Below are 14272 nucleotides of genomic sequence, written 5' to 3'. Positions count from 1 at the left end.
CCAAGTTATATTGGCTTTTTTCTTTAGAAAAATGATAATATGTAAGTGATAGGTATAAGCTATTAAGCATCCTGAGAACTGGGTTCTAATCCCTGCTCTGGCATCATTTAACTTAGTGGTCTTGGGCAAGCAGTCTTCCTTTTTTGGGGGTCTCAGTTTTTTCATCTGGAATCAGAGGGGTCAATTTCTATGGTCTAATTTATTTTTTCATTAGTTCAACAAATATAAAGAAGTTGTTAAATGCCAGCATTGTTCTAGATAAAAAGGCTGAAAGTGTGAATAAGCAAAGTCCCTGCCCTCTTCCGCATTATCTTCATTTTACTAGTGAGGGAGAAATACTGACATCTTAGAAGCTGGAAAATAAGGGTACCCACTGGCACAACATAAATCTGGGTCAAGTCAAGCCTAAAACTCAAGTCTCCCAAACTCTAATCAGGTGAACTAATCAAGTAGTTAGTTCTGTCCAAAGTAAATACTTGGCTGGTTGAAAAGGCAAGTTTCAGCTTATTATAGAATGCTCATATTTTCTTTTCTTTCTCTACAGCCAGTATATCGTTATCAGCTATTGTATTAAAAAATAAAGTATATTTTCACTATCATAAAACGTTCTCCCCCACCATGAAAATAAGTAACAACTTGGGGTAACAAACAAACAACAGCAACCAACTAAATACTTGGCATAAAGTGAATTCAGTAGAGTCTGGATATTTGAAATCAGCACCTTACCAACTGCTAGACTGACTTAATTTCAAAAGGGATTTTGACTGCTTTTACAGATGTCACATTTTGCATTGCAAGCTGTTCTTTAGGAAAATAAACCAGGCATTTGTCGCTTTGAAAATCAGTAGGGGGGCGCCTGGGTGGCGCAATGGGGCGCCTGGGTGGCGCAGTCGGTTAAGCGTCCGACTTCAGCCAGGTCACGATCTCGCGGTCCGTGAGTTCGAGCCCCGCGTCGGGCTCTGGGCTGATGGCTCAGAGCCTGGAGCCTGTTTCCCATTCTGTGTCTCCCTCTCTCTCTGCCCCTCCCCCGTTCATGCTCTGTCTCTCTCTGTCCCAAAAATAAATAAACGTTGAAAAAAAAAAAATTTTAGAAAATCAGTAGGGAAATCCCCCCTAATTCCTGTTATCCTTATTACTGGAAAGAGGTTAACTTTCAATGATATGGCAACATTTCTTGGCTGAGAGGATGGGAAATTAGATATTTACTTGCCAGACAGCTCTTCTTTCTCTTTTTGTGATTAAAAACATTTGTAAACATATTTATTTATTTGTTTTTGAGAGAAGGCTTAAGTAGAGGAGGGGCAGAGAGAGAGAGAGACACACAGAATGTGAAGCAGGCTCCAGGCTCTGCACTTTGAGGGCAGAGCCTGACGCGGGGCTCAAACTCACGAACCGTGAGATCATGACCTGAACTGAAGTCGGATGCTTAACCGACTGAGCCACCCAGGCGCCCCTCTTCTTTTTCATTTTGACCCCTCTGTTGACTTTGCTGAGGTTTATCTCTTGATGTGCATTGTCTCCTCAAAGGAATTTCATTCATTTTATTAAATATAACAGTATTTTGTAAGTCTGCTTTTAAATCTGCTTTCTTCTAATATAAGTTCTCCGGTACAATAGAAAAAAGGCAGTATCGTCCAGGATTATGTATGTAAACTCCGGGTTTTTAAGATAGAAATCTTACTCTTTGATTCACAAATCCCACGGGCAAGTCAACATAACCTAAGTGCATGAGTAAGAATCCTTGCCTTATCTTTGAGATTTTGTTAAAACCCCCACCAGATTGTAATCTCTGCGAAATTATGGACTACGCCTGCTTTCCTTACTATTGTATCCCTAGCATATGACATTGGATTTGTCATAGAGTTGGTGCTCGATCAATATGGCATGTCATTACATGACTTTTTTATTCACTTGATATCTTAAGATAATTGAAAATTGAATACCACCATACTGCAAGATACTGGAAAACACAGTTCTCAACAATACTTCTTTTACAGGTATGACGGCTTGGACCATGCCACACAGTGTCCTGATTACATCAAGGTTGATGGACAAAATATTGGATGCAGGTTTCCCCATTTGGAGGCATCAGACTATAAAGATTTCTACATCTGTGTTAATGGATCATCAGACTCTCATCCTATCAGACCCAGCTATTTTATTTTTCAGCTTCAAAATATAGGTGAGTTAAACAACTTTAAAATGTTTCTAGCTTGGTCCATTTACAACCACATGGCAGAGAAAAGATGGAGACAGAGATATAGGGAAACTTATGGAAATGCAAAGCCAGAAAAAGGAGGGCCAAATCGAGCCTATGAAGAACCTCTTATGAAATATAGAAGCACAGGGGTAAGGAATTGAATGAAGAATAATTTTTTTAGAATTTTTATTTCAAATTTAGTGTATTCCCCGGCTTCCAAAAGCCGGTCTCCTGTACAGTATTTTTGTCTAGTGTTAATGATGGAGGATTTCACACGTCAGTAGGCGAATAGTTGTATATTCTGAGTCTGAACTCCTGGTTCTGACAGTTACGAGAATGACAGGTTCTAGAGTTAGTCATGCCTGGCTATGAATCTTGGATTTACCACTTTCTAGCTGTATGACTTTGGGCAAGTTACTTTTAGCATCTGTTTCAATCTCCTTATCGGTAAAATGAGGATAATAGAGGACACTTCATAGGTTTATTGTGAGACATGAGTGAGTTTACCCCTGGTTCAGCGCCTGACACACCATACGCTCTAAATAAGAGTTAGCTATTAATGAAAACAGTAGCAGTAATGGTTGTGGTAGTTGTTTCTAATGCTACCAAATGGAAAAAATGACTGTAATGCTTTGGATCGTCTAACTTTTCTCTTGGACTTTAATATTTGCCAATATGCGACTTACCAAAAAATTAGTTTCCAAAAGAGCCACGTTTCTCAATACATTGGTCTTGGTTGGCAAGCAGGTTTGATATGAATTCACATTATAGAGATTGGTCTTGAGCCACTTGATTTATCTTAGAGGCTTCCGTCACTAGGTGTCCCTAGCTTTTGATAAGAGCGACCGCTCAACTTCGTAACCTCCATGTTGAAACGGTTTCCTTTTGCTTTTCAGTTAAACCTTTGCCACCAGACTACCTTAGTCTTACTGTGAAGAACTCAGAGGAAGTTAACCTGAAATGGAGCATGCCTCAAGGGCCCATTCCGGCAAAATGCTTTATTTATGAAATTGAATTCACCGAAGATGATACAACTTGGGTGGTATGAACATTGCGTTTATTTGTGAAAATCAGAAACGTAGCCTTTATTTACTTATTTACCTATTTATTTATTTAGAGGGAGCGAGAGCACGAGTTGGGGAGGGGCAGAAGGAGAAGGAGAGAGAGAATCCTAAGCAGGCTCCGCCCCCCCCAGTGCAGAGCCCATCTCAGGGCTCATTCACAACTGTGAGATCATGACCTGAGCTGAAAGCAAGAGTCGGACGCTTAACTGACTGCGCCACCCGGTCACCCTGCCCTTTATTTTTTTGATTTTATTTTTATAAGCGTAGCCCTTTGCACAAAACAGCAAACATGTGAACCCATAGGAGGTTCACAGAGGAGGTTGCTAGCCACACGAGGAATAGAATATGACATGTGTCTTGATTTTCAGAAAACCGTATAATTTGGCGGACAAAAGAAAGATGTTTGCTTGCAGTCTGAAAGCATGATCAGTCATACCAATTTTATTTTATTTATTTATTTTTTTCAATATATGAAATTTATTGTCAGATTGGTTTGCATACAACACCCAGGGCTCTTCCCAACAGGTGCCCTCCTCAATACCCATCACCCACCCTCCCCTCCCTCCCACCCCCCATCAACCCTCAGTTTGTTCTCAGTTTTTAAGAGTCTCTGATGCTTTGGCTCTCTCACACTCTAACCTCTTTTTTTTTTCCTTCCCCTCCCCCATGGGTTTCTGTTAAGTTTCTCAGGATCCACCTAAGAGTGAAAACATATGGCATCTGTCTTTCTCTATAAGTCATACCAATTTTAAAGCTCTATTAGGGTTTCAGAGATAATCGAGTCACTTGTTTCCAATATCGTGCCAATAAATCAAAATTGCCGAAGGCAGTTGTGGGGTGGGTTATGAGAAGGCCTTAGGTGAAACGAAAACAAAACAAAAAAACACGCACATAAAAACCACTCCTTGAGGAGCAAGCATCAGGTCAGAAGTAGACCCTGGCAGGGCTGTCTGAATTGCTTGCTGTGCAGAAGAGGGGCTAACTGGGAAAACAGGCAGTGGTTGCAAGACCAGTCACCCCCGGCACCAACGAGGTGATGCTGCCTTCAGCCCCACCTCGTCATGTTAATTTTATTCATTGGTTTCCAACTCAGAGAGTGGTGGAGACCGAAAGGGAGTCATTAGTTCTAATCAGTTCGTTGCATATACAGATGAATTGATTTACGTGTCCCAAGGAAGCGGACTGACTTACAATCAAATCACGCAGCTCTTCCCGGTCGACTACATGATGTCGGGTTCCCAAGAAAAGTTACAACAAAAGACAAGCTCTTATGTTGGATGAGGAACACTGTTCGGCCCTTTGAAATGCCGAAACGGAAGTAATTTCCTCAGCGATTTGTTTCTTCCTTTGAGATCGTCCAGCCATGTGTATTCTCATATCGGAAGAAGTAATTTCACGCGAAGCCCTGAGCTCTGTCACACACGTTGTATGGCAGTTAACCAAAATAAGAATAAGGAGGGGGAAAGAAAACTTGATGTGTATGAACTCTGTAGTTTCCATAGAGATAACATTCACATGATGGACTCTCTTTTTGCTAACTCAGTGTGTGTAGCATTTTCCAGTTGATGGAACCTGAGAAACTTGACACGAATCTGAATACTGGCTCTCAGAAACGCCAATGCTATCTAGGCATTTTGCCCTGTCGCACATGCCCTTCACTACAGGTGATTCATTATCCCTGTAGAAAAAATGTAAATTAGAGGTAAGGAAGGGGGGAAAATGAAAAAAGAAAAAAAAAAAAAACCCACCATAGGGAGAGATAATCAGTGTTAAGATTCTGGTATATGCCCTTCCAGTCATTTGACGCGTATGTTTTACGGAACAAAATCCACGATGAAAGAGACAGATCAAATGGGATCTATCTAGCGGCAATCAGATCCAATGATGGCATCTTATCTTTACTTGGCTTTCAGACTACCACCGTCGAAAATGAGATACGCATCGCAAGAATATCAAATGAAAGCCAACAATTATGCTTTTTGGTAAGAAGCAAAGTGAACATCTATTGTTCGGATGATGGAATCTGGAGTGAGTGGAGTGACGAACAGTGCTGGAAAGGTAGGAGAATAAGAGCAGTGACTACGTGACTGTAGCTCTTTGCTAGCGAGTTAATTTTCTTATGGTCTGTTTTGTAATCGTGGAAATCAAAATGCTCTTGCATATAGTCTATAAACAGAGAAGATAAACGAGCAAGCACCTCAAACATAGGCTTACGGAAAAATCTCATATTCAGTTTTAACTGGGAGTAAACTAGTATAAGAATCTTGTCATAGCTCTCTCAGCAATATTCTTGTGTTTCTGACCGTCACTAAAGAAAATATGCTAGTTCCTTCTGGGGGAAGCCTATTTTTTTTTTTTTAAATTAATATTTATTTATTTTTGAGAGAGAGAGACAAAGTGTGAGCAGGGGAGGAGCAGAGAGAGAGGGAGACACAGAATCCGAAGCAGGATCCAGGCCCCGAGCTGTCAGCACAGAGCCCGACGAGGGGCTCGAACTCACGAACTGTGAGATCGTGACCTGAGTTGAAATCAAGAGTACACTTGTTTTTGAGTGTCTAGTGCCTGATGAGTATTTTTCCGATTAATATGTCATCATTGGTAAAAGCATATGTCATTCACTTCCACTTCTGACTTAAAGTGACTTATGATAAAAAAGACGTATTCAAATTAAATAACAAGATAAGCTAAAAAGCCTTGAGACTGGCGCAAGATGTTATCGTGTTTGACAGTATACTAGCTTTATCAACAGAAGTTACTAACAATTGTCGAAAGGTGAAGGAAATTAACTCAGCATCGCTCTTTTAGATATACAGCTATGTAAATACATGTATAGATGTAGATACAGACAGATACTGGCATCTATCAATCATTCATATTTTTATATTGTACCATTATAATAGAGTCCCTGTTAGACTGTTATCTCCCCTATCATATTGATATCATTGTTCTCTTTCATTCATCAAATCTTTATAAAGCACCTAATATGTGTCAGACTTTTTCAGGCTTTTGACATATAGCAGTAAAAATCCCTGTCCTTACAGAATTGATATTTTGTTCTCATATTGACTAGAGATAAGCAATGAAGAAGCCAACTGTATCATATAATTACTAAGGGCTATGAAGAAAAAACAGGTAGAAAGGGAGAACTCAATTAACCGAGACATGTGTGGAATCAGAAAGAACACGTACGGGTTCCGTTACTCATTTTTGTCACTGGCATAAGACATCTGGAGACTGTGGAACTGACTGAGAAAATCATGTCCTGAATTATATCTTATCCTTAGTCAATGCATAGTTTAAAGTGGGTATGGTGAGTTTTTAGTCGCATCCTCAAAATAATACATCCTTTAATGTGTATTCTATACAATCTTAATGCAATATTGATGACCCATCAACTCCGGGAGGGGTCCATACGGGAACCCTGCTTCAAGGATAGATGTAAGGGCATTCGAGTTGATGTTGAAGAAGTTGCATAGGGCCTTTGTAAAGTCTGTATAAAACTTTTAAGCAAAGGCCTTCTTTCTCAGTGTACAGTTTAACCTTGGACCGATTCACCTTTGTTGTCAGGTGGCGGGGGGAGAAGCCTCTCCTGTGGCTTCTGTCAGCCCCTGAACATTGGCCTTCAGCTGATCATTTGTGGGAAGGCCTAAGAGAAATTCTGGCCATCTGTTTCCTCTGGGGTGAGGGGTGTGGTTTTCTCAGGGAGCCATGGGATTTGTCTTTTAACTGCAAGATACCTATGGGTAGGAAGAACACCCCTTGGGATCTAATAAGGTCCTCGTGAGTGGGAGGGTGAATGGCCACGAATCTTTCCAGCTCCTCTCTAAAATGGCATGATCCTCATAAAGTGGAGGTGAAGAGGCTTTATAATTTCAAAGATGTGCTTCTGTTCATGGGACATGAATTCTTTGTGGCGGGGGTCCAGGATATACCTGAAAAGGACATCGTATAGGAATACCTGAAGCCCTGGAAAGTAGGAGGAGTTATAAGGGATAGCCAAGTGAGCCCCACCACCCTTCTTGGGTGCTTCTGCTAAAATCACTTCCTAGCTTTCAGCATTTATACAGGTCACCTGTATACCCTGGGACTGGAGATCAGGCCAGAGTGCTCTCTGTAAATGTTATAGGAAAAGCGAAGCTAAGATAGGCAGACGGAGCTGGATTTTGAAAAGGGGAATTTACACCGGATGTTGACTTTAATGTTTGTTTTGATTTATGTTCCTTCATCTCGTTAAGGGAGTCCCTAAGGCTAGCCATTATATTCCTTTGTGTCCCATTTTTAGTTTAGTTTTTCCACAGACATCAATAGGACGAGTGGTCTCTAAAAAAAAAAAAAAAATGTCAATCTAGGAGTCCGATTCAAAAGATCCATTGTCTGGCCATTGATAAGCAGGACCTATTAATCTGAATAGTGACTCAAATCAGTACGTTTCTCTAGGCTTAACCACAGACACAAGAGATATCCCAGAGGAGAGTGCAAAAGATGCAGCCCTCACAAGATCCAGCATAAGAAAACAAAGAGCTTTATCATCATAGTGAGACAATGAAGGTTGAGGTGACAAACGGCCCCTTATGGACTGGGACCCCTTCTGCCAAAATTCCCCTGAGAGCTGGCAGGGTCAGACAAAGAAACCTCACTGTAGACCTAGTTGAGCCCAAGTTTTGGTTTGTAAGTTGGACCCAGTCCTGACTACGGTCAGCTCAGAGCCACAGCCTGCTTGTCTGTCTGCCAAATGCACACTGGTACATGCCCCCTTTGGTTAGCAGAACATTCTCACTGGTCATAAAGCCAAACTCTCAAGGCCTGGAAAATGACAAAGGGGAACAGGAAAAGGATCAACAAAAAAACACAAGCACTAATACCAAATCTTTACCAAAGGTACTATACCCAAGGAGCTAGTTCCATAAATATTTTCTCCTGCCAATCTAAATTTAGAAAAAGAAAAGGACTCTCCCCACTCTTGCTCTCATCAGATCCTGCAGGCAGAGATCCAGGAGACTGACATGCTAAGAATTCTTACCGGCCAGTTAAAGATTAGCCTGTACACGTACTATAATAATGGGGTATTTCAAAATACCTCATACTGTACTCACTCTTCTTCTTGGGATGGTGTGAAATGAATGCAAAAATGCCTAAGTGATGAGATGAACTGAGATAAATGATGTAGGCGTTATGGCATAGCATCAGGCTACTGTTGACCCGATGATACATCAGAAGGAGGATCATCTGTTTCTGGACTGCAGCTAACCACGGGTAAAATCAAAACCATGGACAAGGACAGGGGGTTGAGGCACTACTGTAATTAGATGTTTTGCCCTTTCACAGAGATAGGTTATTCAAATAGAGGTTGGCTCTCGTAATAGCTCTCTCTCAGAGCCAGCCCCCCCTATCTAAATTCGTTTATGTAGTTAAGGGAGAGGTAAATGTTTTTCTTGAGTCTGGTGGGTCTTGATTGCCTTCAGCTCAAAATAATCCCCATGCCAAAGTGGCATATTTTCTGGTGATGTAGTCCGCTTTCCGTCACCAGCTCTTGCTTGCTACGGCATTATATGATACAATATAAACCTTTGACGTATTGAGAGTTAAGGGATAGGGGCGCCTGGGTGGCTCAGTCGGTTGGGCGTCCGACTTCGGCTCAGGTCATGATCTCGCGGTCCGTGAGTTCGAGCCCCGCGTCGGGCTCTGTGCTGACAGCTCAGAGCCTGGAGCCTGTTTCAGATGCTGTGTCTCCCTCCCTCTCTGACCTGCCCCCATTCATGCTCTCTGTCTCAAAAATGAATAAACATTAAAAAAAATTAAAAAAAAAAAAGAGTTAAAGGATACACAAGACCTGTAATCACTTAGCTAATATGTTATCCTTTTTTGATGAAATTTTCTCAGGTCAAATTTTAAACAAAATCCTCTCAGAAAAGAAGAATTGAGCTTTGGGGAGTTGTTTTGCTGAGTGAAATGAAGGGATGTTACAGTATAGTGAAGTGATTGTTCTGTATAAAAAGTGCACAAATGAAAGGAATGCTATATGCAGATAGAACCGTGGTATCTATCCACCAGGAAATAAGGCAGAAGTTGCCAACTTTAAGGCATTTCTTCACTAGTTACTGGTTTATAAAATAATTAACTTTGAAAAATAACTGTAAACTCTAACTGAGCCTCTTTTCTTGTGATTTTTAATCCCAGATGACATATGGAAGGAAACCTTGGTATTTTTCTTGACACCATTTGCTTTTGTCTCATTGTTTGTTTTGTTAGTAACTTGTCTGCTTTTGTACAAGCAAAAAGCTGTACTGAAAATGGTAAGTTGTGTAACATAATGTTTAGCCTGAGATAGTAGATAGCCTTTCAGACTGATTGACAGTTGACTTCTGGGAGAGAATGTGGCAACCTAAGTGTAGACAGTGGCTTTAAAACTCAGGGAATAGAGACCTGTAGCTGACAAGCAAGAGTCAAGCTTTCAGTTTGGACCCATTGCTATTTAATATCATTCAGCGTTTCTTCTCTGTGGTCCACAGACCGCATGGACATTTGGTCTGCATTTAGAACTGATGGACCTATATTTTATAATGTTTCCTGTACACCATGGGTGTACAATTGATGTAGTATGGATTATGATGATTGTCTGCAGAAAATACAATAATTTAAAAACTCAACGCTATTAAGCTAAATTTGGCGGTAGGTTTACTTTTGTTGAAATATAGGAACAATGGCTCAGAACATGAAACACTGTTTACTTCTAGATTAGGGAACAATACGAGGAAAGAGTTACAGGAGAAAAGCAGGATTGGGAGGAAGAAAAGAGTTACTTAAACTGGATGGAGACTGAAATAGATTACTAGTCTGTCGCAGGCCGATCTCACAAAAATTGAAAAAAAAGTTGCCCGCCCTCAAGGAGTTCATACTCTAGTTGGGGGAGAATAGACTCCATAAAAAATATAACCTGCACTGTGAGTTGTTTTTAGATGATTCCTATTTGAGTTGTACGGAGACTATTATAGAATTTCAGAAGATGAAGGTCACTACGGGTTGGTGAGCTTTAAGGAGAAATTGTGACTTGGAGAAAAATCTCTTAATGCCAAGTCTTTTAAAGATAAAGGGAAATTTGAATGTGTATGAAATATTTCACTTTATTTCTCTGCTGAATGCTTTTTGTAAATCTGTTTCTCTGAGGTACTAGTCTGAATTAAAACAGTTTATGTTATTAATGACTATTTGTTAGTAACGGAGTTCTTCCTTAATTTCAGATCTTTCAGAGGAAAAAAGAAGTCTTTTCTCATCAAGACACATTCTGTTGACTGAATAACTTTCAGTCTTATGGCCAAATGTTCAACGAGTCTTATTAAATGGAATGTTTTCTCCAAAAAATTTAATAAATCTACCTTAAAAGCATTGTTGTATTTAAGTAACTTTAGAATACTCAAATCCTGCAGTACATTTCCTGGATTCTATTAATAGGTTTTTTCCTTATTAATCCCTGGTCAGAGTGATACACATAGATAAGTCAAGTGTTGGGTCAGATCTACTTACTGATATATTAATAAAACAATGTGATTTTATAACTTGTACTAAGCCAGAGATATTATTAAATCTTGGAAGATGAGATTCTAATTTTAAAAAAAATTTAATTTTTAATGTTTATTTATTTTTGAGAGATAGAGAGAGATAGCGCAAGCAGGGGAGGGGCAGAGAGAGGGAGACAAAGAATCTAAAGCAGGTTCCAGGCTCCGAACTGTTAGCACAGAGCCCGACGTGGGGCTCAAGCTCACAAAGCGTGAGACTATGACCTGAGCTGAAGTCGGACACTTAACCAACTGAGCCACCAGCACTCTTCTAATTTTTTTTTTAATTGTACTTGTGATGAATGTATTCATCATAAGTAAGATTGTTTGGCTTTAAGAGTAACCTGTGGAGGGGCGCCTGGGTGGCTCAGCCGATTAAGCCTCCGACTTCGGCTCAGGTCATGATCTCGCGGTCTGTGAGTTCGAGCCCCGCGTCGGGCTCTGTGCTGACAGCTCAGAGCCTGGAGCCTGTTTCGGATTCTGTGTCTCCCTCTCTCTCTGACCCTCCCCGGTTCATGCTCTGTCTCTGTCTCAAAAATAAATAAATGTTAAAAAAAAAGAGTAACCTGTGGAGTGGATTATTAAGAAGCAAGAAGTTTTCAACACATTCATAGTCTAAATGTGTGCTTTACATTTCGCGAAAAAGGTAGAAAGAATGCAATGCATAAAAGGCTGAAAATAATGAAACAAACAGAAAGATCAGATTTGAAAAGTTCAGATGTCACAAATATGCAGTAAAAGCTTCAGAGTTTCCTGTGCTCGTTGGCAGACAGCATTTCCTACTTTCTGACGGTGTGATTCTTTTCTTTCTTTTTTTTTTTTTTTTTTAAAGTTCAGGCACTAAAAGGCAGCAGCCTTTGAAATCACTCAGAGGTTTTTTAAAAGTACATCCACCTTTCAGACTAATTGACAGTTGACTTCTGGGAGAGAATGTGGCAACCTAAGTGTAGACAGTGGCTTTAACACTTAGGGAATAATGACCTATAGTTGACGAGCAAGAGTCAAGCTTTTAGTATCATTCAGCGTTTCTTCTCTGTGGTCCACAGACCAATAGAGTGGGCATCTCCCGGGAGCTTATTAGAAATGCAGAATCTCAGACCTTAACCCAAATCTGCTCAACTGGCAATCTGCATTTTAAGAACATCTCCAGGTGGTTCATTTGCACATTCAATTTGAAAAGCACTGATATATAGGAGCATTTTAGAACGAAAGAGATTAAAATAATGTAATGGAGAGGTAGGCCCATGAGCAGGGTAACCATAGCTTTGACTCTTAGTGGTCGTGACCATTTCTCTCTAACTGCCTCTTGTCATCTCGTGATAGGATACATCACCACTTCCCTAAGTAGACCTATCCTGGCTAAGCATTAAAATCCCCATGGTAATAGGAATTCAGATGTAATATGATTAGCAAATTATTAAATTCTCAATGAGTTTTTTTGTTTTTTTTTTTTAATTTTTATTTTTGGGACAGAGAGTGACAGAGCATGAACGGGGTAGGAGCAGAGAGAGAGGGAGACACAGAATCTGAAACAGGCTCCAGGCTCCGAGCCATCAGCCCAGAGCCCGACGCGGGGCTCGAACTCCCGGACCGCGAGATCGTGACCTGGCTGAAGTCGGACGCTTAACCGACTGCGCCACCCAGGCGCCCCTGTATAGAACTATTTGATGTAAAACAAGTTGTCCTTCTCTCCCTGTCTGTGAAATCATGAACAATTCTTTTTTTTTTTTTTTTAATTTTTTTTTGCAACGTTTATTTATTTTTGCGACAGAGAGAGACAGAGCATGAACGGGGGAGGGGCAGAGAGAGAGGGAGACACAGAATCAGAAACAGGCTCCAGGCTCCGAGCCATCAGCCCAGAGCCCGACGCGGGGCTCGAACTCCCGGACCGCGAGATCGTGACCTGGCTGAAGTCGGACGCTTAACCGACTGCGCCACCCAGGCGCCCCTCTCAATGAGTTTTGAAGAAGGAGTCCCATATTTTATGTTTCACTGTGCCCTGTTTAATTATATATCCACTCCTGATAGCCAGCATCAGTTCTGATTAGTCTGCTCGGGCTGTACCATAAACACATCCATATCCCAGTTCATGACTATGATTTCTCTCCAAGAGGGGCTGGCCACCAGCATTACTTACCCTTCCCAGTTCTGTGTTGCAGAAGCTCTGTTCCTGGCAAGGGACGTTTGAGGCTCCCTCCCTCCACCTAGCTCCCGCTCCCAGGCACAGCAAGCTGAGATTACTGAAGATTCCAGTAATCTTCACCCCAGCTTCCATGTAAGGCAGAGGTCCTATGCTCGGAGGGACAAACCAAGAAGACAAGGGAGACCCCTCCCCTTCCTGCCCCCAAGTCTGGAGTTTTGCATGCGAGGGGTCGTACTGCAAGGGTAAAGGTTCCTGCCCCCATCTCTGGAGCAGTAGCAAAGAGGTTCACATAGGGGGAGGGTCAGGCCGTAAGAACAGGGAGCTCAGTAGCTCTCCCTAAAGGGGCCGACTTTATTTGGAACAGAGACTGGAAAAGTCTGTTTAAGGATAGAGCTACATAGGAGTAACATTTCTATCTCTCACTGTCATTAAGCTGCTATAAATTTGAAGTAGATCTGACCGGTTAAGATGTATACTGAAAGCTCTAGTGTAACCAGGAGAATAAATTTTAAAAATAGTGAACAAGCATTAAAGTCACTGAAATACTACACTGAAAATACTCACTTACAAATGAAGGCAATAAAGAAACATGAGTGGGGCGCCTGGGTGGCTCAGTCGGTTGAGCGACTGACTTCGGCTCAGGTCATGAGCTCGCGGTCCGTGAGTTCGAGCCCCGCGTCGGGCTCTGTGTTGACAGCTCGGAGCCCGGAGCCTGTTTCGGATTCCGTGTCTCCCCCTCTCTCTGCCCCTCCCCTGCTCATGCGCTGTCTCTCTCTGTCAAAAATAAATAAACATTAAAAAAAAATTAAAAAAAAAAGAAAAAATGAGAAAATAACATGAGTCACAGGAAAAGCAAAAAGTAAAATGGCAGTGATAACAACTGTTGTAGCAACAACGTTGTGAATTAATCAAAAAGCAGACATTTTGAGACTGGGTTTTAAAAAAAAGATCCAACAAGGGGTGCCTGGGTGGCTCAGTCGGTTGAGCGTCCGACTTCAGCTCAGGTCATGACCTCGCGGTCTGTGAGTTCCAGCCCCGCGTTGGGGCTCTGGGCTGACAGCTCAGAGCCTGGAGCCTGCTTCGGATTCTGTGTCTCCTTCTCTCTCTGGCCCTCCCCCTGCTCCTGCTCCGTCTCTCTGTCTCTCAAAAATAAATAAACGTTAAAAAATGTTTTTAAAAAGATCCAACGATATGCTATTAATGGGAGACAGATTTTAGATTTAAAGATACGGACAGGGTTTTAAGTGAAATGACTGAAAAAGATATACCACAGAATTGGCTATACTAATATCAAACAGAAGGAATTTTAATT

The 14272-nt window shown here is 41.3% G+C and overlaps 1 protein-coding gene across 5 annotated transcripts in view; it reads left to right on the top strand.

Moving 5' to 3' along the window:
* The window catches only part of IL13RA2 (interleukin 13 receptor subunit alpha 2), a 38399-nt gene extending 27752 nt beyond the window's left edge, over positions 1–10647 (top strand). For 4 of the 5 annotated variants that reach the window (XM_030306099.1, XM_032592228.1, XM_030306096.1 and 1 more), the window contains 5 exons: positions 1998–2182; positions 3097–3242; positions 5178–5322; positions 9442–9557; positions 10503–10647. In XM_030306099.1, the coding sequence (XP_030161959.1) occupies positions 1998–2182; positions 3097–3242; positions 5178–5322; positions 9442–9557; positions 10503–10553 (643 nt within the window). In that variant the 3' untranslated portion in view covers positions 10554–10647. The remainder of the gene's footprint in view (positions 1–1997; positions 2183–3096; positions 3243–5177; positions 5323–9441; positions 9558–10502) is intronic. The other variant, XM_032592229.1, reaches the window with a different exon arrangement.
* Positions 10648–14272: the final 3625 nt, after the last annotated feature.

This window comes from Lynx canadensis, chromosome X (genome assembly GCF_007474595.2).
Source record: "Lynx canadensis isolate LIC74 chromosome X, mLynCan4.pri.v2, whole genome shotgun sequence".
NCBI lineage: Eukaryota > Metazoa > Chordata > Mammalia > Carnivora > Felidae > Lynx > Lynx canadensis.
This window is presented reverse-complemented; position numbering and strand designations above follow the sequence as displayed.